The sequence below is a fragment of the Botryllus schlosseri genome, chromosome 15, assembly GCF_051294905.1.
Source record: "Botryllus schlosseri isolate E-star chromosome 15, Bs_hap1, whole genome shotgun sequence".
NCBI classification, from domain to species: domain Eukaryota; kingdom Metazoa; phylum Chordata; class Ascidiacea; order Stolidobranchia; family Styelidae; genus Botryllus; species Botryllus schlosseri.
Window position 1 is genome coordinate 15,834,447 of NC_137250.1, and position 26,593 is coordinate 15,861,039.

At 40.6% G+C, this 26,593-nt stretch overlaps 2 protein-coding genes across 2 annotated transcripts; one reads left to right on the forward strand and one right to left on the reverse strand.

Annotated features, from left to right (window-relative positions):
* Positions 1-1,905: 1,905 nt before the first annotated feature.
* On the forward strand, positions 1,906-6,284 carry LOC145456786 (flavin-containing monooxygenase 5-like). Its single transcript, XM_080334896.1, has 4 exons — positions 1,906-3,527; positions 3,638-3,780; positions 3,899-4,060; positions 5,134-6,284. Exons 1-4 carry the CDS (start codon positions 2,983-2,985, stop codon positions 5,934-5,936), a joined length of 1,653 nt encoding a protein of 550 aa, XP_080191022.1. The 5' UTR covers positions 1,906-2,982; the 3' UTR covers positions 5,937-6,284.
* Positions 6,285-9,793: 3,509 nt separating this feature from the next.
* LOC145457921 (sodium- and chloride-dependent taurine transporter-like) lies at positions 9,794-23,011 on the reverse strand. Its single transcript, XM_080336214.1, has 14 exons — positions 22,877-23,011; positions 22,195-22,362; positions 21,866-21,997; positions 20,150-20,322; positions 20,027-20,094; positions 19,086-19,218; positions 18,890-19,024; positions 17,924-18,027; positions 17,778-17,871; positions 17,570-17,713; positions 15,903-16,040; positions 15,033-15,245; positions 11,353-11,523; positions 9,794-11,046 (listed from the first exon to the last, which is right to left on the reverse strand). The coding sequence occupies exons 2-14, from the start codon at positions 22,316-22,318 to the stop codon at positions 10,966-10,968; spliced, it is 1,710 nt and encodes a 569-aa protein (XP_080192340.1). The 5' UTR covers positions 22,319-22,362; positions 22,877-23,011; the 3' UTR covers positions 9,794-10,965.
* Between the last annotated feature and the right edge of the window lie 3,582 nt (positions 23,012-26,593).

Consider the following 26,593-nt stretch of genomic DNA (forward strand, 5'->3'; position numbering starts at 1 on the left):
CATCATTCAACCGTTGGTAATGGAATTGTTGGTTCCTTTCGGGGTGGAACAAAGTAGAGTTAACATCTGTTCAACTTGTGATATAAGTCTATAACAGTGGTTCTAAAGCGGGGGTCCGCGAAGCATTTTCGGGGGTTCCGCGAAACCTCCAAGTTTGCAAAATGGTCGATAAACCTAATTTGTACATTTTTTAATTAGAGAAATCACGAGGCAGTTTCGCCCCATAACTGCTAAAACTTCGGGGACCACATAAACAGAATGGCCATCTGAGATGAAATATTCCACTGTAAAACTCATTTTAATTACCAAATGGCCAACAGCCTAAACATATTGCTGTTTCGAGATTTTGTTGAGGTTTTGGAAATTTTTGTTCGCACAAATATATTTTCACCTGTGATATACTTGACCACTATTCCAGATGCACAAGGTCTCTTCGCGGTGCGAAGTTTCCGGTAGTATATTTAAAATACGGGTATTTGTCGTCAATATGAGTCATGAATCTCCGCCGGAATGCGACCGTGTACGTACTATATGTGTAATCGAGATGCGGCCATGTATAGGAAAAAAGGTTGAACACCCCAGGTCAGGGATGTACGAGTTTTGAGTAAACGTTAAAAGGGTGTACCACGGCGAAAAGGTTGAAGAGCCCTGGGATAGTGCAACATTTTCAATATCAGTATCGTCGCTTGCATATGAGTATTCCAATTCGTGGGAATGGAGTATATGATGGAAAATCCGAATCCAGATGTATACATGACTCTGCGTGATCAAAGAGACAATTATATATAATAAGCAAAAACATTTAACCGATATTGCGTGTACATTCAGCATTGCATAATTTGGCGCTTTGTTCTTACGTGCGCACATTTCGTAGGCATGCAGGATTTGGTTCAAGAGTTTAAAAAATATCGCTATAAGTGTAAATAAAGTTCACATTGTGACAGCGGAACATGTTTGTTCGAGATGCAATTAGGCAAACATGTATGCCTACGGCCAGTTGTTTGGTTTCATTATAGACCGTCCCTAAATAACCTAAATGCCTTGTGAATGAACGGTTACATCCAGCGTGTCAAAGCCTCATAAATCGTCGCCTGAGTCTTACAAATCTCAAAATAGCAACAGTGTAAATATGGTTGTTCGTAAACACAGAGCTGTATATCATGGTTTTTGTATTTCCTTAGTGTACGTAAGGTCATATACTCAATGACTATAGTGACCTTTAACACACACGTAATATCGCTTGACCATGGCGACCTGCCCTAATCATAATTGGAAACACGATGTATCACCCCCTCTCCCATATTCTCATGTCTTAACTGTAGAAACGGGATGGTCAGCTGTAGAAGCAACGTTTTTTCTTAGATATACAGTCCCTTTGCTATGCCACGAATGAACAAATAGCAATATCTCCGCTGTTTTGTAGATGGACTCATAATAATGTTATTGCTGTTGTAATAGTGGTTTTTCTACTTCATAGGTGATTTTGCGCCAGGCCGAGATTATTTAATATGATTCCTGATCGACCGACCTGTAGCACGGCCAACTTTCCTTGCCGGCTTTTGTAAGACACAGCTGACGCAGATATGATGTTGCAGGAGGAAGCCTATAGATAAACTCCAAAACTTAGGTAGGAATTCTGGAGTTTACATCAGCCGGACTAGAACACGCAGCCCATTGTTGTTGCAGCTTCGGAACGTACCACCACGCCGCTCATTTATTCAGGTATTTTGGTTTTTAGCATGATAACAGAAATCTTGTGCGAGTGTAAGTAAGGGTATCCTTCTTGGGACACCACGTACTCTATTATGTACAGTTTGCCTGACATCAGCTGATCAATGTCTATCAGTGATGTCACCGTCTGCGCTGCCGGTATTTGATCACAAGAATGGCAAATAAATCGATGATAATTGATATAATTAAATACGAATAGCCAGCAGCGGTATGCTGCAGATTTAAAATTACAGCCAGGCTTCGTTAATCCTTGCTCCAGCGTGTTCTTATTCTACAGGGTAGCATCATGATATGGATATATACGTATTCGTATGTTAAAACTCTTATTGCGACTTCAGTCGATGCAATGTTGACTGGAACTGTTTGAGTATGCATCAGAGTTCATAGTGACCCTGGTCACCAAACATGCGGGAGATATAGCTCAAATACGATTGTTTGGTCAGTAATCAGAAGCATTGTGATCTTCGGTTGCACTTGTGGGTCGAAAGTTCACAAACGACTGCTGCCAAGGGGCATCAGTTGAACGAGAGCTCAATAGGCTATGTTTGGCGATGCCAGGATAAGGCAAGGTCAAACTCAGTTTTGCGACTTCATTGTGATACGGGCGGAATTGAGCATGATGCAGCTATACCTGAATGTTGTCTGTCCAAGTACATGGGTTTTTATACAACTCTCAAGTGATCTTTAAAAGCAAATTGCTTTGCGGAAGTAACATAGAATGAGTGTCACATTAACACCCATTTGAAGAGAAATCAAAATCACGTGATTTCTACATATTATGGCTCTGGCTTACTAACGAAAGGAATGGTGATCTCAAATTTGATCAACAGTCAGGACAATTACGGAAATCACGTATGCTATGTAGCATATAGTTATAGTAGCTTATACATCAAAGAGATAACAGCTGGTTCACGATATTTTACGGATTCAGGCAGCCCTAGACGGGCCAAGGCGCTTTTGACGCCGTAACATCTGAGTGTTGGGTATTTTGAAACCATGTTCAGTCGCTAATCTTCAGTGTATAGTATACGTAATGATAATTTATTGTTGTAATTATATACCCAGCCGCCTAATTCAACGTGTACATCGGATGCAATGCTATCGTAATATTAATATTTTTGATTTTTTTTTCATGACTTTCTACTAACGCGGGGTGGCATTGTACAAAGTACAAAGTACAAATGAATGAAAAGATAGAGACATACTGCTCCCATTAAAGTACTTTGCGTCGCAACCACGAGGACAGTAAAGATGAATGCCAAACGTTTGCGTGTAGCAGTGATCGGCGCTGGAGCCAGCGGAATCGCAGCTGTTAAATGCTGCCTGGACGAAGATATGGATACTACGTGCTTCGAAAAATCGGACGGAATCGGCGGTCTTTGGAGATTTACAGAAAAAGCCGAAGACGGAAGGGCAGGAGTCTATCGCACGACCGTCATCAATTCCAGCAAGGAGCTTTTAGCTTACAGTACGTTCCCACCGCCCGCTGATTTCCCCAACTTCATGCACCACACGAAACTGCACGAATATATCAGCTTGTACGCGAACGAATATGGACTGAGACAGTACATTAAATTGAACACCGAGGTGGTGTCCGTATCGAAAGCGAACAACTTTCAAGAAACAGGCAGATGGGTGATAGCGTTCAAGGATTCTCGAAGAAACGAAGTTGAGAAGGACACTTTCGACGCAGTCTTAGTCTGCACCGGTCATCATTTTCATCCGAACGATCCGTCGCCAAGTATTCCCGGGCGACAGGACTTTCAAGGTCGCGTTTTACACGGCCACGAGTACCGGTGAGTGGCATGTGCGGTTCTACCGTAGCATTTTTGAATACCAAGTCTGACCGGAGTGTGCATGTGCATGCCAATGCCCATTGCCCAATGCACATCCTTTCTGTACACAGAGACCACCGATCTTTCATCGATAGGCGGGTTATTGTCGTTGGTCTGGGAAACACCGGCGGAGATTTAGCAGCAGAGCTGAGCAGGCACGCCGACACGTTGCTGCTTAGCACAAGAAGGGGATCTTGGGTAGTTAACAGGATAGGTACGCTTATGCCTATCGGCGATAATTCCTATATATGCCTAGTTCTAATGGTTGACGGAGTGGTGTGATCAATTTAAATTGTGCAGATATGTTATTTATTAATTGTTTCATTGTATAGGTTACAGGGGTCAGCCGTACGATGTCCAGTTGAACACAAGATTGATACATTACATCATGAAAGTCTTCCCGCATTCGATAGCTAACGAAGTATTTGAATTTGTGATGAACACCCGATTCGATCACGAAGTCTACGGGTTAAAACCGACCCATCGGATTTTAAGTAAGTAAATAAGTGATTCTTATCTTAATTGCTAGGCTAAGGATGTCAAACTCAATTTAGGCCGCAGGCCGCATTTAAACATTTTGATGCTATAGGATAGGCTTGCAGGGGTTGGACACCATTTTCTTCAAAAGTCATATCAGCCCGACATTATCCATTGTAAGTCCCAAAGATTCATGCAACGTCATCAACTGTTACGTCACAATTTGTGACGTCATGATGGCTCAAATTCACTGCATGGGATTAGTTATGCGATGTCACATGAATATCAGCAGCGTTCATTTGAGACAAGTATTAGGATTTCGAAATAGGGGTGTTCCGAGTCTTGACATCACATGCATTCGTCTCTGCTACCACACGAATAGTGTTTCAGGCCGTTACGAAAATTTGCAGCAAAGTTGCAGCAATATCGATAAAAAGGATTCGAATCAAGTGCTGAATCAAGAATTTATCGGAGAGCCATATCATATGCTCAAAGAGCCATAATATAGGCCTATGTCTCGCGAGCCATACAGGTTCCGACTCCTGGGCTATAGCATATATAAAATTTTATAGTATTCTGGATATTAGGGTCTCTATTCTGGAAATGTTTTTCGCTTCCATTGTTTTTGTCGTGATGCGGCGTTGGCCTTGCGTGTGCGTTGTGAGAACTACAAGAACTTTAGCTGGAAAAGATTTGGGAGCACTGTAACTGGCATACAATCGTCTAGCATCGGGGTTTTCGTCTCTGCGAATAACTACCCTTCAGCCCATTTTCGCAAATAACTCTGAACTGCGTGTCGACTATGTTAACTTTTCTCAATTCGGTGCCGATGTCATATAATTCTTACTGATGTAAGTGGAGGAGAGTAGACTAAAAAACGGAACATTGCTGTTAGTTCGATATAATGTGGCATATCAACATTTTCCGCATTTTATGTCTCGAGGGATTATTTACGTGGCAGTGTTTATTAAATGTGCTGGATTTAACGATAGGTTTCCTAATCATTGCTCCGCGGGCCGTATATTGACATTCCTGGATATCAACCAACGCTACGTATTGAATTGATTATTATTTATCTTTTTTCTCTTAGGTCAGCATCCTCTTGTTAATGATGAGCTCCCGGCAAGAATCGCAAACGGCACCGTTACCGTCGTTCCGGATATTACCTCTTTTCGAAAGGACGGTGTTGTAACTTCAGACGGAGCCTACCATGATGTCGACGATGTCATCTTCGCTACCGGTTACAAAATCAAGTTCCCCTTTCTACCAGACGATGTAGTGTCCGCAGACGATCACAACAAGCTCAGTAATTTGTACAAGCACGTATTTCCGTTGTCGCTGCGTGAAAATCCGAGTCTGGCAATTATCGGGAACGTGCAACCGCTTGGCGGTCTAATGCCAATTGCAGAGATGCAGTCCCGTTGGGCGACACGAGTGTTCAAGAAGTCCGCGTTTCTGCCCTCGTATGATGCGATGCTCCAAGAATGTAATTTAAGAAATGGTATATTACGGAAGAGATACGTGGACTCCGGAAGGCACACGATTCAGGTTGATTATATGGAGTGCATGGACTCCGTCGCAAGTGAAATCGGAGTACAACCTAATCTACTCGGGATAGCTGTATCAAATCCTAGACTTTTCTGGAAAATCTTAACAGGGCCGGGTACATCTTATCAATATCGCATCCACGGTCCTGGGAGTTGGGACGGCGCCATATCTGCGATAGAGGAGCAATCGCAGCGGATTGCCGCCGGGTTTACGAAGAGTGAACGGAAAGTCAGGTCTCGGGGTTGCGGAAAATCAATCACGATCCAAAAACAACAGCGACACATCAGCATGCGAGCCTTGCTTTTCGTAATTTCTTTATTGATATTTTATTGGGGCGTTGTTTGATATGATTACTCGTTTACTCTTTTTGCCTATAGGTATATGCCTAGCGACTGTTTGATCAATAACACTAATTTGCGGTACAGAAGCGTAAAGTCACGAAATTCGTGGCTATGCATCGGCATCGCACGTGAAGACAAAATTAATATATCATATCGAAATACGGTATATACATATATCAGGTAAAGCCGTTCGGAAATTCATTTGACCTCGATTGCCATGACATTACGGTGAACTTTAATCGTCTTTCTGTACATATTGACATAATGTGCAATCGCATTGTAAAATAACACTTTATATCCAGACATAGTGGACGATATCTATTTGTAGCGCAATAAATCAACTTGTAGTTGACGAATCTTTGTAGTGATGAGAAGGCGTATAGGTAGACAACAGACAAAACTGACGAAACCAAGTTAGCTTTCAATAGAACATCCATGGTTGTAAATATTTATTGAACTCGAAGACTTTTCGGGTGCCTCTTTTCAAGAGTTAACGGCACATTAAAGGGATTTAAACAGAATTACAAGCAAAACGAAAAAGGCAAAGTATGACGTCGCAATCAGAATTACATACCATGAAATACACATTGTAACAATGGCAGCAATAATAAACTTTGAAATGTGCGGTGCTATAGTAAGAGCGCAATTTGAAAATAAGCAATTACAAACGCGAACTAGAACAAACTAATGGGAAAATTGTATTGTCTCCACCCGGCTCTACAATTTACTGTGGAAAAAGAAACTAATGTGTCCGTTCCATTTTTAGACATGTTGGTCGACAGATCAGAGAAAACGTTTTTGACGTCTGTGTAAAGAAAGCCAACGTTCACTGGCCATTATATCGGTTGGGATTATTTCTGCCGGAAGCGGCGCTAGACCTAATATCAATTCTGGTTCAACCGGCCTTGCGTCTCAGCTCGCCACAATTTTTTTTATTTGAATTGGATGAGATCCACTCTTTCATGTCAAAAATGGCTATCCAGAGCATATATTAAAATGCTCCACCACAAGGGTGTTAAAACGATCGGATAGAGCCCCCAACTATGGACCAGAAAAATGCCCGGCATTTTTACACCTACCTTGGCTAGCCAACGTGTCTAATTGCTTTGAAAAGTTAATCAAATCGGCAGTTCAGCGTTGTTATTATAGCGTTAATGGGCATGTGGTGTATATAACCAAACCACTTTGCCAAACTCTCGAAAGGATGTACTTCCTGCCGTTAATGCAAGTAACGTCGTCTACGAATACAAGTGCCACTATGATAGGTAGGTATGTGGGACGTACATCACAAAGATTGTTTGAGCGGATAACGCAGCACATCCGCAAATTGATTCGCTCAAAAACATACGCAAATGACCGTACGGAGTTCGCAAGCCAATACATACTCCTATGACGAATATCAAGCATACGCTTCGTCGATCGGTCAACAACCCTTCTTGCGCTCAAAACTATAATGATGAAATGTTCACTGTCAATGTGCGAGGCTGATCTTTGTTTCATTTAAAAGTGTCAGAATCAACCATTATTCAATTGACGAAGCAGACAAAAAAATTTTCTCTATAACTGACAACCTTTCCACCAATGACTAGTTTGTTCTAATTCGTGATTGTAATTGTTACTATAGTACCGTCCATTTCAAAGTTTATTATTGTTGCCATTGTCACAATGTGGATTTCATGGTATGTAATTCTGATTGTTACGTCATACTTTGCCTGGTTAATCCTGTTTAAATCCCTGTGATGTGCCTGTAACTCTTGAAAAGAGTAGGGTTGCGAGATGTCCGGAATTTCACTGTTAAAACTGCGTCTGGGAGGAAATTCTGTCGAAATGTCGGGAATTTTGAAGGCTCAATTTTTTTCGTAAATCAACATAACCAATAGTATTTTTAAGCAGATTTATGGCATTTGAAATTATTCTTCGCGCTGCGCGTGATTTAGCGTAACGTGTATTGATTTTAAGATGGGTACCACGCACCGTCCTCGCAACATGCAATCAAAAATAAATAAATATAACCATTATTTACTGAAATAAGTCTAATTGTAATGGCAATTATAAGATAACGGTACATTCCTAGACTTGGTTAAGAACGTTTGGGTGCTATAGTCAAAGACAGTTGTTTTAAACCTGGGAGTCGTTTGCCTTCATTCTGGGGATCGCGAAGATGTTGGACGTTATCAGCTTCCATAATATGCCGTGAGTAAGTCTGGGCAATCCGACCTTTCTTTAATAATCAGCCTATCAATTTTCGAGCTGAACCACGGAACAATTTCAAATTGAAAATGAGGTCGCGAGCATGAAAGGTTTGAAACCACCGGATCTGCAACTATCTGGTGTATTTTATAGTAATATACGGAAGAACTAATATTATTGACAGAATTCATTCACAAAATTTAACAATCAGAAGCATATAGTAAGCCCCCTAGAAGCTGCATCGATTACCCAATGGTGTGGGTCCAAGATCAGAGCTTATTTTGGGCGGAAGGAGACAGAAAAAACGTTGTTTCGTACCCTGTTACAACTCACAGCCAGATAACCTCACCGATATAACAGTACAGCATGGCCGTAAAATACACGACCGGCGGACCGGATAAGGTCCACCGTAAACGATTTCATCCTACCCGTGAAGATATCTGTTGCAGACCCAAGCAATCAGCAGAGCTCACATTAGAGATGGCCCAATTCAGAACCTATGTTCCACTCCACTCCTGTGTACAGTCGATTGGCGATTGGCGAAGCTTTGCTAGTGTGGCGTTATATTCACTGACAATGTGTTCATAACTCATTGTAAAACCCGCTAGTGGGCGCTAAAGAGTGTCCGGAATTAGGGACACAGAAATATGGTAACCCTAGAAAAGAGGCACCCGTAAAGTCTTCGAGTCCAATAAATATTTTACTACAATGGATGTGGTATTGAAAGCTATCTTCAACTTCTGAACAACGAACCAGCCAATTAAGTATATCAAGTTCCAGATTACGTTTCCCGCTCACGTTTGTAACAGCTATACGAATAAGGTATATTTCCTAATTTGGCTGGTTATCGCAACCTATAATCGCCACCAATAAGTTGAAGGTGTTAAGTAACCTCACTTTAATGGAAAAGGACAGCCTCGTACATCAAAAATGCATTTCTTATTAGAATGCAACGCTTTACGGGCATGTATGACATAGAGCAGTGCTTTTCAACCTTTTTCGTCATGGCACACCCTTTTAACGTTGACTCAAAACTCGTAGACGTACACCCTGACCAATTAATACACCGATTCCGTAGTAGGTAAGCCTAATTCAGGGGCGTTACACTTTGTTGCGGTATACGCGGTCGCTTTTCAATTACATAGGCCTATATAGCATACGGCCACATTTCAGCGGATAACCGTCATTGTCCATCTGGACGACAAATACTCATGTGAAATTGGCTACTGGGAGCTTTGCACCACGGAGAGCCCTCGTGGAGTTCCGTGCCATGACTGATTTCTTGAGATTTACCTTGCGTATAATATTTTCTTACTTTCGTACTGTAGAAGCAGAACATCCACGCAGGCTTACTATAATCACGAGTATAAATGTCAGGAAAAGAGACTGAGTATTCTGGTCCCGCGGAGCGCGACAATTTTTCAACATGTTGTATGAATTTCGTCGATAATATTGGTAGCTTCACTTATTGCTGTCAAAATATCGTTCATTCTCAGCTCATTTGATCAAATTAACCGGTGGAGCTGAGGGAGGAATGTCTTGGAAACATTTGGGCACAAAATTAATGATACAGCTTCCGGTTTTTAATAATCACTTTGTTGTAATTTGCTATGTCTTGACCTCCCATCAGGATTGTCGGTATAGTCGAAATATATTTCAATCACCCAAAAATACCAGAAAACCTTCATTCGTGAGATATGCACGATTCCAACTTGGTATTTTTTATGAGGCATCTTTCGTTTATTTGAAATCAAAAAGAGGCGTTTCTTACACGATGTAAGATTTAACATCACCATGAAAACTAAATGATGCAACACATATTTCATCGTACTATTGAACATAAGGAACATTACATACAGCACAAACTTGAAAGAATGTCTTCATTAAATCTAAGTTTTTCTAAATCCAAGTCTTTTTTATAAGGTGCGTCATTTTCCTCTGCGGCTCGCATTTGTACGGTATGGCTCAAATTGCAAGGAGAATATTATATTCAAAACGAAAAATCCAAGTCACCCTGAATCGCACTAAGCGTGAAGAAAATATATGGATTGAAATAAAATCTCTTTGTCCATTATATTGTAATGCGAATTGTAATGCTGGTATACCCCAGTACACCCCATCCGAGTTGTACACCCTTTGAAATTAATGGTACACCCCAGTGTGCACGATACACCCGGTTGAAGAGCCTTGACATAGATAACGCGCAGACGACGGTTGTACGTAACGCAGCTCTAAGTAGCATTTCTGTCGCATGCTTTTTCAAATTGGGGTGCAATATTTTTCACGACGGGTTGCATTTGTACTACTGTCTACTCAGATTGCAAGGACTATACTGTTCCGGTACCGACCATTTCGACGACCGGACGGATCAGTATCCAAAGTTTTGTCCAACTAGCAACGGTCGTTTTTTGGCCAAGGTTTCATCGCCGCAGATCTTGTTGGCACTGCAACTTGCTAAGCCGTATGTTGGCAAAAACTTCATATATCATCATGTGTTCCGACGCGAAAAGGGTTGACCACGAAATACCCGTGTCTTACAGTCCCGCCTCCCGCATGTTGCACATCCCTATACTAAAGCATCCCAAGGGTCTCCGTCCTCCGACGGTGTTTTCCAAACAAACCTATGTAGGATAAATATGATCATGAATCAAAACCAATTTGTGTAATACAAAGGCCAACACATTTTCATGATCAAGCCAAAGAAACTAGTCAATGGAAATAACGCGTAGCGCGAAGAAATTTTTGTTGTTGCGTGAAATTCAACAAATATTACATACACAATAAATAATTGCTGTGGTGCTGTCGCGATCCAAAATTATACCCATACTTTAAGAACCCCTGCTCTATAACATTTTTTCGTCCTCTTCATTCGCCTTTTCAATTGGTCTTTTGACATCTTGTATTTCCAGAGTTCTTCTGAATTTCTAAAATAGCAGTTGAGCCGTGTACGGTATATATAAGCGGTGGCTGTATCGTCATGAATCATCGGGCTTTCAATGTCTGGGTCGACGATATTATGTGCTGGTTTCAAATAGGTCAGGAAACGCATTAGAACCAACTGGCCTGCATCATTCGTATAGACACAGGAGTGTCATATAATTTAAAAACAATCTGAAAGACATTTGAGAGAAAAAATTCATGCTTTTCTCAAGACGACTTGACGAATACTCGAATAATATATATTAGTGACATCAGCGGCCTCTCGATTGAATGCCACGGCGATATTATACCTCCGTCAGCGTTGTTCCATCTGCCATATATATCATCCAGACGGCTCCGATAGGAAACGTCATCGATGACGTAAGAGCGATCATCCACCCCAGCACATTCGCCCAAGTAGGATAAACGTACGAATCAAGCTTCAAGGTTCGGTAGAGTGACAACGAGTATATGCAGAAAATCTGAAATTGATAATCGTCTTGTTAATTCTCCAACGATGCACAATGCACATTCCTGATTTATCATGGATAGGCTACTTCCAATCGACTACACGAAATATGGTGATCTCTTAATGATTTGGGTTGGAGAACCGCGGACGTTGTCACAGCGGATGAGTTCTCACAGATTATGTTCAGCTCAGTGATCCGCAAATGATTTGACTGACGGTTTGCGAAAGTGATCATATCCTACCATATATAGTGTCTTATATGGTGCACACAGCGGCTGAACGGCTCACTGCATTTGGATTACTTCATACTTTCCATTTGGCCAAAGGCAATTTTACGGTCATTTTTGACCGACTTGCCGAGTGATAAATTTGATAAACGGGTACCAACGGAAAGCTACCGCTATACTAATTACAAAAATATAAGTTTCGCTTTTCCCACGGCCCAGGAACCCCCCAAAATCATCGTCGGATTTTGCATTGTGATGGAGTTGGCGTTGTGACACAGCAATGTTGTCTGGCTCTTGCTCTTGAGCTGCAGTCTCGTTTTGCCAGGCAGCATTGTTGCGTCTCAATGCGAAACTTCATCATAATGTAAAATTCGACGTTGATATTGGAGGGTTCCAGGGCAATGCGCAAAATAAAATTTATATTTTCGTAATCAGTACAGCAGTAGCCTTCCATTGGTACCCGTTATATAAAATTTACCACTAAGCAAGCCGGTCAAAAATGACCGTTAAATTGCCTTTGGCTAAATGGTCAAGTATATGACGTAACCCAAATGCAGCGAGCCGTTCAATCTCGTTGTGTCTACACCATATAGGACACTGTGTTCCTACCGTAGCTATATAACTTTTCAAAACAAAGTCTTGCAAAACCAGTGAAGGTGAATGATGGCAATGACACTGAACCAATGACATCTTAAAACCCCGATATGACAGACCTGGGCAAAGTGCTGCCCGCGGGCCACATGCGGCCCGCGAAGCCATTCTGTGCGGCCCGCGAATGGTTGCTAGGAATTTATAACATTAAACCTGCTTTTTGAATGTTGATGCGTGAACTAAAACCATAGGCTGTATCAACTAAACAGGAAATTCGTTTACTTTGAAGCCTGTTCATTACGTACCTCGCATGCGTAATCTAGATTCAAAATAAAGACAATGTGGCAAAGTATGAGTAACAATTAAATTCACAAGAAATCACTCTTTCCATAGTTTAGGTCAAACATTTGCTGCCATTGTCACGTTACGTATCATACGGTACGTGTTTCAAATTGTTACGTGAGGCGTTTCCAAATCCCTAATTCGTAAAACAAGTCAATGAGATCTCGCGATTACTATATGACTCATCATATCTATCACCCATAAAGGATGAACTGGCATATCCAAAAAAGAAAGTCGACAGTTGAAATTCAAGGAAAATTTAGAGCACTAAATATTTGTATACTAGAGTTGGGGGTAAACCCGTCCTTTTAGATTTTGCCGAGCATGTCACCGAGATTAAGGATTTAAATTATGACAAAAACACCAAACACTCGATCAAGGGATGGCGAATTTCCGAAAAAACGGCAAACTTCGCTCAACATCAAGGCTATTTGAACTGTACTCTACTCGGAATGCAGCGACCGAGTCAAGCTTTGTACTATCCCATATACATTTCAGGGTAGTGGTTCTCGATCTGTGGGGAGTGAAAGTATCTGAAGGGAGGCGCGAAGCCGAAGATAAATGAAAAATGTTTCGCAATCCGCGCGATTTCCCCCGGCTTATAGTATAGTTATTGCTCTATGTATTGTCCAACTTTTATATTACGGAATTCTCTCATTAACAACCATAACCTTCTATGCCATCAAACGATCCCTGGGGATTGCTGGCATTTTGGTTTCTCCTTTTAATATGTTGTGATATCATGATATGGGGGTGGGCACGAAATTTTTCACTATCATAAAGGGGGCGTGCCTAAAAAAAACTAGAGAAACACTGTTTTAGTGTCTTAATAGAACAACGTAGGTAGGGGTTAAAAGAGAGAGAAAAATGTATCATGTTTAACATTGTTTTGAATCATGACAGCAAATAGATAATTTTTAGGTAACCGCCACTTTCTCATTACCTAACATGAACACATTCACTGAGCAACATTTATTTATAATGTAATTTAGAAATGAAATTAAAATACGCGCAAGAATATAAGTAAAATTGTTCACTCGGCCCGCCGACGTATTTCCTACTTCTCATTTGGCCCGCGGAGGAACATAATTGCCCACCCCTGCTATACGACAAAGATCACATTATAATATTATGAGATCAGGTCGATGTAATTAATTTCAAATTGATGCAGAATAACGAAATATGGTATCCATATCTCTAAGCTAACCGTAACCCTACATATCGCCGGCTGCATAGTTAATGTAGTTATTCCGTTCTATGCGTTACTCCAAGTTCCAGTCGAACCATTGTATTATTTCAAGAGTGGTACGTTTATCAAGTACGTTTTTACTATACATGCTAGGAGTAGGGGAGATGTGGTACCGATGGATCACTGGGACCGAAAATACTTTAAAAATTCTCCATGATAATTCCATGATTACACTCCGTGAATTTGTCTACAAGTACATGCTGACAGAATCTTTCCTCACATGCAAAAAAATCCGACCTGCATGAGGAATGGGGTCTGTGACGAATGATTTACGTTTTAGGGGGTATAAAGTAAATTTGGATCGACATTTTCATTTTTCTATATCACCTGTCAGACAAACAAACCCGCCATAATTTTTGATGTGAAGTATAGGGCCTGTATCAGGGTATATAATGGCACATATTTTTTGAATCAATACCATCCTCGAGTGGACTATTTTCAAGTCAATAACAATATTTATGGGGTGGGGGACCTATGGTACCATAGCCAAATCAAGCAAAATAGATGTACCAACTAATCACTCAACAACAGAAACTCACCTACATATATATAGGCTGTAAATCATAGTTACATGCGGTGTTTTATCGCTATTACGAGGTATTTGAAAGTCAAAATGTCGATTTGAGGGTAATATGTATGTGGCATTAATTTTGTAAGTTTAGGCGTAAATCAGAACATGATCTTTGCCAACATTTGAGTTGATATAATCTATTTGATTCTTGAAGGTCGCGACGAAACATTCTTCATTGGCTTGCTGTAGCTTAGCTTACAGTACACAGCAAAACAAATCAACAAATTTGAGCTTTAGAGCGTATGTCCCATAGGTCCCATGGTCGTGTGCCTTTGGACCCACCGGGTGGGGACCGATGACACATTCGAGCAACAAATTTTACACGTTTATCAATATTTTTTGAAAAGGCGGATATTCTTTTAAATGTCCGCGATAGGTAGAGCTTGTATCGAAGTGTTGAGCCGGCAAAAGATCTGCTATTCTCGGCTGAAGATTTGAGGGCCACAGGTTATTTTGTACTTTTTGATCCATCGGTACCACATCTCCCCTACATGACACCGCAGATAACGCGCCGTTTTCGCAGCTTCATTATAGAATCTCACCGTAGATACGATAGGTCCTACATATCTCCACATGACGTGCAGATATACTCTTGTTTTTACAAGCTTATATTCGGTCATGTCTTCTATCATGTCACACATGTTATTCGAGCCCAGAGCCCAGCCGATTGCGATGAATTGTACGAGAGCCACGAAAAAGATGCACCATCCGGTAATTGCGTAATTGTTCAGGAGTTCCAGAACGTATATGCCACCCTAAAATTGGAAAGAGATTAGATGCATGTTGGAAACAAGTAATGAATATGGGTGTTGCTTCATATTCACGCTTTTTCCGCACACCTAAAGCATACCTATTATGGCGCGCACCACTGAAAGGTTCTGGTTCGTGTGAATGCGAACCTTTTTGAAAGGTTCTATGTGAACGCGAACGTGAACACGAACCTATGACGTTACGTTACGTCATATTGATAATTCTATCCCTATACCTATACGAATATCCAAGTTACCCATGCTACTTTTCTTCTTACCCGTGTGCATGTGCAATGTGCATCTACATTACCACCCCACGAATTCAATTCAATTGATTGCTAACAAATTCATCATTTCAATACACCACCGCGACTTTATCACGAATTAAACGAGGAAGCAACGATCCAATATTTCTGAAGGCAACTCGAGTAATACCTGTAGAATTGCACATCCTGAGCTTTTTAGCAGGAGAAGTGTTAGAAGTAGAATCTCATGTAGTAGGTAATAAATGCATTCTGGTGCACCATTCGTTCGCGGAATGAGGTTTTGTAAACAGTACAGATATGTGTGCATATAACCCAATAACACACACGTAACTATAACACGATTAATGAATCAGTAGGCCTAGCGGACATGGATCGGGAGATTTGTCTCTATACTTACAGGCGTTATCATTGTTAATCCAAACATGAACAGCACAAACATTGTAGCGGCCATCCATACTTCGTGGGAATATTTGAAACGGAACCAACCAGGCACGATATCCTTAATGCAGCATACAAACGCCTCGTGGTAGACAAACTGAAATTTCCATGCATGATTTTACATTTATTTCTGCTTCGTATATATTTCATGCCGGTATTGCTCACTCTGCACATAAAACCGGGTGATATATAGTCAATTGGTGAATGATAATAATTATAATCGTATACCAACAAGAACAAGTTCTTAACGTTAACGTAATTCAAAATGACTATAATGTAGTAGGTCTATGTCAACGTCAGAGGTTGGGTCAATAATCAATTATTAATAATAAGGGCTACTGTGAACTTACGATGATACTATTACACTTGAGCTTCATTGGAAGATATTAATTGAACTAAAGTCAGTTGTCAGCGAGGTGTGAAACAACTTGACTGTATACTTGTTTCATGCATTAACAAGTGTTTGCCGGTTGGATTTTGTGATATGACGATAAGGGGGCGCCACATTTTTCACTATCATAAAGGGGGGCGTGTCTAAAAAAGGTTGGGAACCACTGAATTAGAACATATCTTAGAATACGATAGTGATAATGATTTTCTGAGGTATGCAATCGATTTGACAAAACGAAAGTTGAATCATTGTTATGATGCAAAACTGCCTAAGTATGGAACTATGGAAAAAACAATTCCATACCATACTTAAAGATTTCCATATTCCATACCGGAATTTTGTTCTATATACCATACCATTCATCCATACCATGCCATACCAAACCATACAAATAGGGTTGTACTTAAAATAAACGGTGTTTTAAAACACTTTGCTTATTACATGTTTTAAACAGTCTTTTAAACAAATGCCTTTTTCAAAATAACGATTTTTTTTTTAAAAACGTATAATTGTGTGCATACTTTCGATAAAACATGTCGTAGCCTATGAGCCTACGGACGATTTGCGTCCAATGCAGTCGACGTATACGATGTGGGATGGCTGAAACACACGAAATCGTCGTCGGTTCAACAGTTATAGCATGTAGATATGGATCATTGATATGGAATGGGTGTTCTGATGATGAAGATCGCCGAGCGCAAAAATGATGCATACCGATTTAGTCCTGGTTAAATATATTTTTGGTCTGTTTATGACAGTGGTCGGACGCCCTTTTCGTCTAAGGAGCCGTATGTACCCATATTTTCGATTGCCAATTTCAATCCACCGTGACGTCACAATTAAAGATTCATGACGTCCTGTGTGGAAAAAAATGAAAATAAAAATCATGATTTAAACAAGGGACCTGTTTTATGCATTTTTGTTTTGTTGTAAATGCAGCACTACATACAATGTCCTTGTGTTAAAGTTGCAACAATCGGTTTATAACTAGGCATGCAGTATAGGTATGCTCGGTGCTAATACGTGATCCTAGATAGGTGCAAGAACTTCACAACAGAGGTGCTGACTCCCGGTGCAGACTATTCTATTCTATTAATGACGTTATTTATTGCCTGCTGGGGTATCGGTAATATATCTGTTGCAGAGAATTGATGGCCAACTGAGGTTTAAAGCGTACTATTTAATTCACAACAGTATTAATCTGACCTGGTATGTCATTATGCCGGGTTACTTACCAAACTATCGAAACCTATGAGAAGCATCGTGATAAAGAACAGCGGACACCAGAGCCGAGGCAGTGGTAACAGAGAAATAGCCGTTGGGTAAACGATAAACACCAGTTGCGGACCTTTATCCGCGACTTCATCAATTGTAGTATTCTGAAAATACAAGTACAATTGTGCCCACAAGACATATCGTACATTAGAAGGCGCGGTCACCAACCTTCGAAACTGCCAAGTGTCCCAATACCGTGAAGCATATCACACCGGCGAGAAAACTGGCGGCAGTGTTAGCTATCGTCATGAGTATGATATCTCTTAAAGATACGTTGTCAATAATGGACAGGGTAAAATATGCAATCTATATACCTCACGTAATTATGCTTGTATCTGTTGAATTTACTGATTGTAGAAAGGGTCCCAGTGCACGCTCCGAAAGAGAAAATTACCTGCGACGCAGCGTCGGTCCAGACCTGTAGAAATATAACTTAAAATAATAATAAATAGCTAGGAATCATGCCGCCCAGATTGTTATAACATGTGTGCGGCGATTGGATAGTGGCCAAGGCTAAGAACTTGCAAATTTACGGGCAGGACCTAACAGCACTTCGCCAGACCCCAAAATGTCTGTCTTGGGCATCCAAAGCGTGATCAACAAAACTTTGTGGAGGGGGGCTTCGTTTAGCCCCTTATAGAGCCCACTTTTACAATGTGCCTTTCGCTACTACTTGAAAGAACAACATTTTCAATTTGTGAGTAGGCAGTGTTGCGTAGTCGCGCGAAGCTCAAAACAATTTAAAATTCATAGCTGAATTTTGTCATTAATGTATACGGAATTTTTTACATCACTATACATATTTTGCTCCTCTCTCAGCCCACGTGTTTATATTGATCGTTCGTTCCCCGCGTTTGGGTCTCGGTTCTTTGGGTTTTAATGTAAGAAGCACTGGTTTATACCATTAACTCTGAACCTCTTGGAACTACTAGTTTATTGTGTACACAACTAGTAACCACACACACATAGTATAGCGACATAAGGTTATGATATTCCGAAAGCTGGGATTCCAGAGTAACATCTAGTTATCTGAGACTTAGCAAAAATAGTTCTTGGCATGTGTATTATGAAAAAATTTCTCAGCGATGCTGAACAATCGAATTCTTTGCACAGAGACCTCATATTCAAAGTTGCATTAGTTTTACGGCTAATGTGACGTCAACCCATGCTTGTAGCGAAACGTTGGGGATTTAGGGTTGCTTACAGAAGGCAAACATGAAATTGCACGCTTCTTTATTTTGATTCCTTAGCTTCCGACGTGTAGCACTTGTAGTACTTACGTCCAGTGTGACAAGCTTGGCTAAATCTGGCTTAAGATATTCTTTTATGCCATAGGCTGCTCCTTCCAATGTCGCTCCTCGAACTACCAAAATAATGAGCATGAGAAATGGTGTCGTAGCAGTGAAGTACACCACCTGCCGAAACGATCGCATAGGATTTGACTTTCAGTATGACACGTAAACGGATTTGCAATACCTTGCTCGTCCAGCCGATCCCTTTCCATACCGAAAAATAGGCAAGAATCCAGACTAACGCTAGGGCGATTAGAAGATCTGGTTTAATGGTTCCGTAATCATGCAAGCCCTCGCTTTTCGACAAGATGTAGTTGCTGCAAGCAGACACTCTGATCAAAACTGCTGCGTCATCCTTATATAGTTAATACCAATCTTCCTATATGGTATTACCGCTGAGCGCTTTTACAGCATGAATCACCATAGTTTGCTTCGAGATTCGAGAAATTCATATTGAGGGCATATATTACTTGGAAAAAGAGAAGTTTTAAGGCAGTTACTATAAGCGTAGGTCCTAATAAGATTTGATTGTCATTTCGAATTCCTCAGTCAATTGCTTTCACTTCCATTTCACGTTCAGATCTCTGTCCTATGTCCATAGCGATAGACTAATGTTCCGAAAGTCGTATGAATAATCGGCAGCAATCAGAAGTTTTTTAGAATCAAATCCTAATTCCGCCCCACAAAAGAAACCAATTTGAATTCGAATTGTTTCAACATTTGACTTTGGAGATAATACTATATGATCTTTGAATCGAGGTGACGAGCTTTCCTTCACTTTGAAGAATGCACAAAATGTCATTATCACGCAACTACGATCGCACTATCGAAAGTAAACCAGATTCAGTAAATTCTGCCCTCTGGAAGAGAACTTTTGGTTGCCAGAAATCCTACTGTCGCTTCCGCAAAACAATTCTGATTCCAGCCTCAGCGACGCGGAACGAAGCTGAAAAATCGGTCGTTGCTATTCCATGTTTACATTCGATAATTGTAGTATCAAAAAAGAATGCGATATCGCGAACCCGGCACCGATAAAACTCAAAACCGCAACAAGGATTGATACGGCTAACGTAACGTCTGCATAACAAACAGTCACACAACGCGAGGAATGAGTTTGCATATTACTTGAAAAATTCCTCAACCGATGATCGACGAAAAACGGTTTGGTTTCCGTAGATGGCAGTGTCATTCCCCTATAATGTATCCAACGCTGAATAATTGACATTATTTGCAGGTGGACAAGCCTACCGTATAATTTTTGACAACTGACACGCATGAAGCTGTGTTCCACGTGTTATCGCATCTAGTCCAAACAGGGTCGCTGCCGAATGAAGCGTAGAGCCACCGGACTGTCCACGACAAAAGCACCGGCAGGTACGAGTTCCAATAGATCATCATGAATATTGCTGAATATCCAAGTCCTGGGAATATGGGGTTATGTTGTGACTTGAACACTTTTGTTACACCCATCATCTACAGTAGGAGTACAGCAAAGTATAAAGGGTCTAAAACCTCCCCTCCAACCAGGGTTTCTGTGACCCAAATTCCGGACACTCTTTAGCGCCCACTAGTGGATTTCAAAATGAGTTATGACGTCACACTAGCAAAGCTTTGCTCATAGACCAGAGGTGGTCACGATCCGGTTCAGGAGTATGTGGATGTGTGTTGTGTGACGGGGACCGAAAGCACATGTTTTCAGCCCCTTCCCGCCCAAATCAACAATCATTTTGAGCCCACCATAGGGTAATCGATGCAACTTCTGGGGGGGGGGGGGCTTGCTATATGAATCTGGTTTCTATATGCATCCTGTCGTTAAATTTTTTGAATGAATTCTATCAATAATATTGGTTGTTCGGTTGTTCCTTATATTACTATAGATAGTTACTACTCTCCGCCCACATTATCAGAGTTAGCGTTAGAGCTGGTGGAGGATGATGAGTTCGAAAATACAGGGAGCGTAATTGTACATCGTTAAGTAATGTTCATGCCCAATCGATCAGATCGTTTATCAGCCTTATGCCGGTGCGCACCACGGAACTTTATAAACACCCCACTCCATCTGCAAATTTGAAAATGTTCCGTGGCCCAGATCAAAATTTGACGAGCTGATTACTAAAAGAAGTCAGCACCTTTGCCCGGACTTACTCACGGGCTATATTGGAAGGTGATTACGTTCAACATATTCGCGAACCCCAGAATACAGGCAAACGACCCCCACATTTGGAACCACTATCTTTGAATAAAGCATTTAAACGGCCTTAACGATCTCTAGGAATACACCGTTCTCCTATAATTGCGATTACAATAAGGCTTATTCCAGTAAATGAAGGTTGTATTTATTTGTATTTTATTGCAGTTTTGGCGAGGGTGCGGTAGTCTTCATAATAAAATCAATAAATGTGATGGTAAATCGCGCGCAGCGCGAAGAAAAATATCATGCATCAGCATAAATATTCCCAAATATAATGTTTTTATGTTGATTTACGAAAAAATTATGAGCCTACATCGTCAAATCTTCAAAATTCCGGACAATTGGCATATTTTAGAAATTCCTCCCGGACGCTTATAGTTTGAACAGTGAAATTCCGGACATGTCCGGGAAATTCCGGACGTATGGCAACCCTAACATATAGGAGCGAGTTGCCGATTTGGATGCTAATGTCACACTACAAATGACTCTCGGATGGCTCTTTACTGACAACTGCATGATGTGACTTGGACTAGGGCTAGGACTCGACCTTTCGTATAGTGATGTGGAATAAAACTCTTGTACCATGAATTAAAATTGGACTCAACGACAAAGTGAAAAAACTTGAATTGGCCAATGTCAAAAGTTGAAATCGGTGAATGACTCTGGACTGAACTCCATGACATAGTTACAACCCATAGAGCGTGTAATAAAAAATAGCATGCTGAACCTTCAATCATGCATTTTCCGTAGTTGTCGACGTGACCAAGTCTCACCTTTAAAGAGTGGGATGATACTCCACACTTTAATTACACTTTTGCCAGTGTGCTGACCCAAAGTTGCCTCTATCGCAGCCAACGGCATAAGCAACAGGAGAATGAAGATGATGTAAGCCAACATGAATGCCCCTGCAAATATGAACTATACTTTACACATGGTACTAATATTGTAAATTCAAAAAGTGCGTATGTATAAAGTAGAGATCTACACGGCGGAATTTTAAGCTCTAGTTAACATGCCTTCCAGTGAATCATATTTTCATGTTCAAATTTATAAAGTAACATTTATATGTCTATTGCGTTGCTATGAACGCGGCATTTCTCACCTCCTCCATTTTTGTAACATATGTAAGGAAATCTCCAAATGTTGCCAAATCCTATCATCAACCCGACCAAGTTGAGCACGTAATCAAACTTTGTTTTGAAAGTATCTGATTCTGCTTTCGCCATAGTTAAAACGGCTTCTGTATATATGGATCGGATTGGAATAAGAGCTGGCAAAAAGAAGTTACCCGTTTAGTGCATGGTAAAGTCATTTATTCAATCGGTGTATATCATACAATGTACAAAGAGTTCTTCAAGTGGGCTATAGCTGCAAAAAAATGTTGCCTATATCTGAAAATCATTGCTGCCATCCTCAACAAATCCTAGCTACATTATTATAGACATTACCCATGCAAATGTAGTTGCCAACGTGGTATGTCGGACGATACGACAATCTCTCGAAAGACAGGGTTTCTCCTCGACTATGTTGCCGGCGGCGTATAAAACATGTTTCGTTTAATACCTGATTAATAAATCAGAGTTTCACAGTTAGATAGTGGGCTCGTGATGTGATTAGGCGGATCATACTCGCGAAACACAAAACATTGAAGCTGATGTAGAACCCACTGTCATTTTTAAAAACCTATAAACTCTTCAAGAATAACCGGCACAAATATATAACTGCGAACATTCGAAATATACTTCGTAAATCACATTTCGATACATCATTGAGAGTTGACATACTTGATCAGTTATTGAAATTCAGATTGATATTAGACGACATATTCGCATCATTCGCTCCATAGAGGAGGGATTAGATGCTGAAATTATGAAACTAATATATTATTTATCGGTATTCATAGGTATACGCACCACCCGCTCACACTTGGATCATTGGGCCCCGCACAAGTATCAAAATATGATTTATCGTCATCTCCGAAGAACGCCTGATAATGCGAATAGTAGATACTGCACTAGTAGCGGGAGTCTATTTCCGTCAAATGCTTGGCAATTTATCAAGAAAGAAAGATATACGGTCATATTGTACCAATATGACTCGCATAACTCCACATAGAAAAGTAGAGAGATATGCTGGATAAATCTTGCAGTGCTATAAATTCTCTGTATATATCCCAAATCTTACTGAGCCATATACTGAGGGTTGTGAGCCACTTATGGTCTTAAATCAATTTCGAGGTGGATGAAGAACGATGCCGGTAACACCGGATATCAATATATTCATACAGATTAATCAATATACATTCCATGAACCTGAGATATAGGCCCAAAAAGACGGTAACACGCATGGAAAAAGATTATCGCTGAACGACTCACTGAAAAACTATAATCACCTCGATTTACCTGCGAACACTTGGCAGCAGGGTAGGCACTACACGGGCGAAGCCAGAAAAATTTTGTGAGGTGCAAAAATTAGATAAGGTAAAATACGCCCCCCTTTTGAAGATATGAAAAAAAAAGTAAAATACTATGGTCTTGGGTCATTATTGGGTGATTAACACAACTATTAAGGTGATCTTTCACCAACCGACATAATGTTATGTTACAGAAGATCAGTGCGTCTCCACTTCCGCGCGAAGTGCGAAATATTTTCAAAGTTAATGGTTGAATTTCGTTAGTAATATAGGACCCGATGCGAGCTCCCGTCTAATTGGGGGGTTTGGGGTGCGACTCTGTTACGGTCCTACATATAGGCTACGTTACCGCTATAATATTTATCGGGAGAGCTGATAGAAGCGGTGTCTTCAAATATATAGAAGACAAGCAATTATTCATCCTGCGTTCATACCACACGGGGGGACTATTCATGAGTTTCTGGGGGGTGAGCATCGGGTGGGCCACTTGTAATTATTTATGAAGCAGCATGTTGTTATTTCGTCACCTCCGGAGAAAGTTGTCGTCACTTAAAAGATCGCGCACACGTATCACGGCCAATTAAAAAAGAAACGTCTTTGGTGAGATGGACACGATTTCCAATTCGCATTTATTCACGGGGCGCAATATTTATTGCATCTGCTCGTCGCATTCGTACCGTACCACTAAGGTCTGCAAGGACAGGGCAATCCCGTGCGATCTTCGACCAAGGTTCTATCACCGGCGATCTTTCTGGGTCGCACTTTGTGTCGACTAAAACCTATCTGCCTCAAGCGTATTTTTGGCGCCGGAAATCTGGTGCCTAACAGTCCCGCAACCGCAGGCGGCACACATGGATACAGCAAGATTCAATTCTGTGGATCATGCGTATTTTTATTCCGGCCTATTTTTTTATTTATCGGGAGAGGGGTACTCAACAACAAAATAAACACGGAAATGATGTATCGCGCAAAGCGCGAAGAAAAATGTAATGTCAAGTTGAATACATCTGCTCAAAAATACTCTACCTTACATGACCACTTTTGTCTCATTCTGGCTGCACCAATGAGACACTAGCAAGACACTTGCATGCAAATTAACCTTACGATCAGAAAATGTATGTAAACTAAGTGTACAAGCACGTCCTATTCTGGATATACACTCAAAGCTGTAATATCACAGACAATTGAGTAGAGATTATTTAAACACCGTAATAATCTTGCATGTTTCGTTGTAACTTTACCGCTACAATCTAGGTTTTTAGAGATACCAACTTACCGCACAGCATAGCACGTTTCGCTGTATAATGGCAATGAAAACACCATCATATTATTGGTGTATTCTTAAAAAGTACGCAATAACCTCACGAAGATACCAAAATAATTTCTGACGGTATTTTCTGTCCAGTGTCCAGCACTCTTTGAAATACCGTGTATAACATTGCAAACTACCAATTTGGAATGATATTCCAACTCCTTCTCATAGTCGTCAACATTCCTTTCTTTGCTGTTCCACTAAAATTAATTCATGCGTATGTTTCAGTTTCAATTGAACACAGAGTCCCAAATTCATGATGAATATTAGAGCAGGACTTCTCAAACAGGGTATTTGCAAGAAAATATATCTATAGTTGGGCGTTTGGGATAGTGATGGCGTGAACCTGTGATGTCGTTTTGCTTGTATTCAAGTATATTCAAGTCTGATCGATGCCGATGTAAATGTGCAGATATTTCGAACATCCCATATCTACTTCGATGTAGCATTACCGCTACAACATCAATATACCTATACTTACCGCATCGCTTGTCACGCTACATGCAGACACTCGACAAAACACTTTTATCGGCCTATAATTAACATGTATGTAACAATCTCATGAAGGTACAAAAAACCGTCAGACAGTGTTATCTGTCTAACACTTTTCGAAATGTTGTGTAGAACATTGCAGACAACGGACGACTCAGATTTGAATGCCCTTTCCAATTGCCTCGCGTATACTTGTGACTAGGAATGGTGTGAACCTCTGAAAGGATCTGGGTCGTGTGAACGCGAGCGTGAGCGACGTATGCGTGAGCGATATAGCGCCCTTTTGTGATATGTAACTCTACATTAATTCTTGGGTTCCTCGATTTAAAATAAATAACAAATCAATCTGTATTTCAACAGCTAACAAAATGCAATGGATTATCAATAAAATAGTATTTACGGTAACCAATTCTTTAAATAGATATTGTAGTTTAGCCCACCGTAAATACTATTTTACTCAAATACAAATTTTTCGACGGCAATAACTCCGCTTCCACTGGTTGGAATTGAGCCAAATTTGGTGAACATCGTTTCTATAGATAACCTAAAACTTTCTTGGGTGAACAGAAAATTTTGAAATTTTTGGTAATTTATTTTTGTATAATAAATAGAAACTTTCTTCTCCTGTAGCAATACGGCTACTGGCTGGAATTGAACCAAATTTGGTGTGTAGGCTTAAATTAGGTAACCCAACAATTTTATTAAGTAGCCAGTACAATTTGAGAAGAAAATTCATTTTTGAACACCCCTATTGTATAAACATGTTCTGCCGTTATCACTGCACGAAAATCATGCTCTTATAATTATCGTGAATGTGCAACCGCTTTGCAGTCCGATGCCAATTGCAGAAATGCAGTCTCGTTGGGCGGAACGAGTATTCAAGAAGACCGTGTTTCTGCTCTCCTATGATGGGATGCTCCAGGAATGTACTTCGAGAACAAGTACGTTACAGAAACGATACGTCGATTCCGGAATGCATACGATTCAAGTTGATTGTACGTATAGCATTGGCTCCGTCGCTAGGGAAATCGGAGTACAACCTAATCCAGTGTTGGGATCAAGTCACTACCTTCAAGTCACAAGTCAAGTCGAGTCATTGTACATTTTGACTCGAGTCAAGTAAAGTCGTTCGATATTTGAAGGTGACTCGTGTTAAGGCAAGTCAGAAGAACTTCTCAATAGCAGTACCAATAATGATGATGACACAAAAGACCACACAGTGCCTCTGGTGACTATTCACTTTCTTCGAGCTGAAAAGATCCGTAAGATTTTACGGAAACGCTG

Excerpts from the sequence above, each read along its gene's own strand:
- LOC145456786 (XM_080334896.1), top strand. The coding sequence starts at position 2,983 with ATGAATGCCAAACGTTTGCGTGTAGCAGTGATCGGCGCTGGAGCCAGC. Across the intron at positions 3,528-3,637 it reads TTACACGGCCACGAGTACCG|AGACCACCGATCTTTCATCG; the intron begins GTGAGTGGCATG and ends TTCTGTACACAG. Across the intron at positions 4,061-5,133 it reads ACCGACCCATCGGATTTTAA|GTCAGCATCCTCTTGTTAAT; the intron begins GTAAGTAAATAA and ends TTTTTCTCTTAG.
- LOC145457921 (XM_080336214.1), bottom strand. The coding sequence starts at position 22,318 with ATGGCGAAAGCAGAATCAGATACTTTCAAAACAAAGTTTGATTACGTG. Across the intron at positions 17,872-17,923 it reads TACAAGCATAATTACGTGAG|AGATATCATACTCATGACGA; the intron begins GTATATAGATTG and ends CGTATCTTTAAG. Across the intron at positions 17,714-17,777 it reads GACACTTGGCAGTTTCGAAG|AATACTACAATTGATGAAGT; the intron begins GTTGGTGACCGC and ends TTGTATTTTCAG.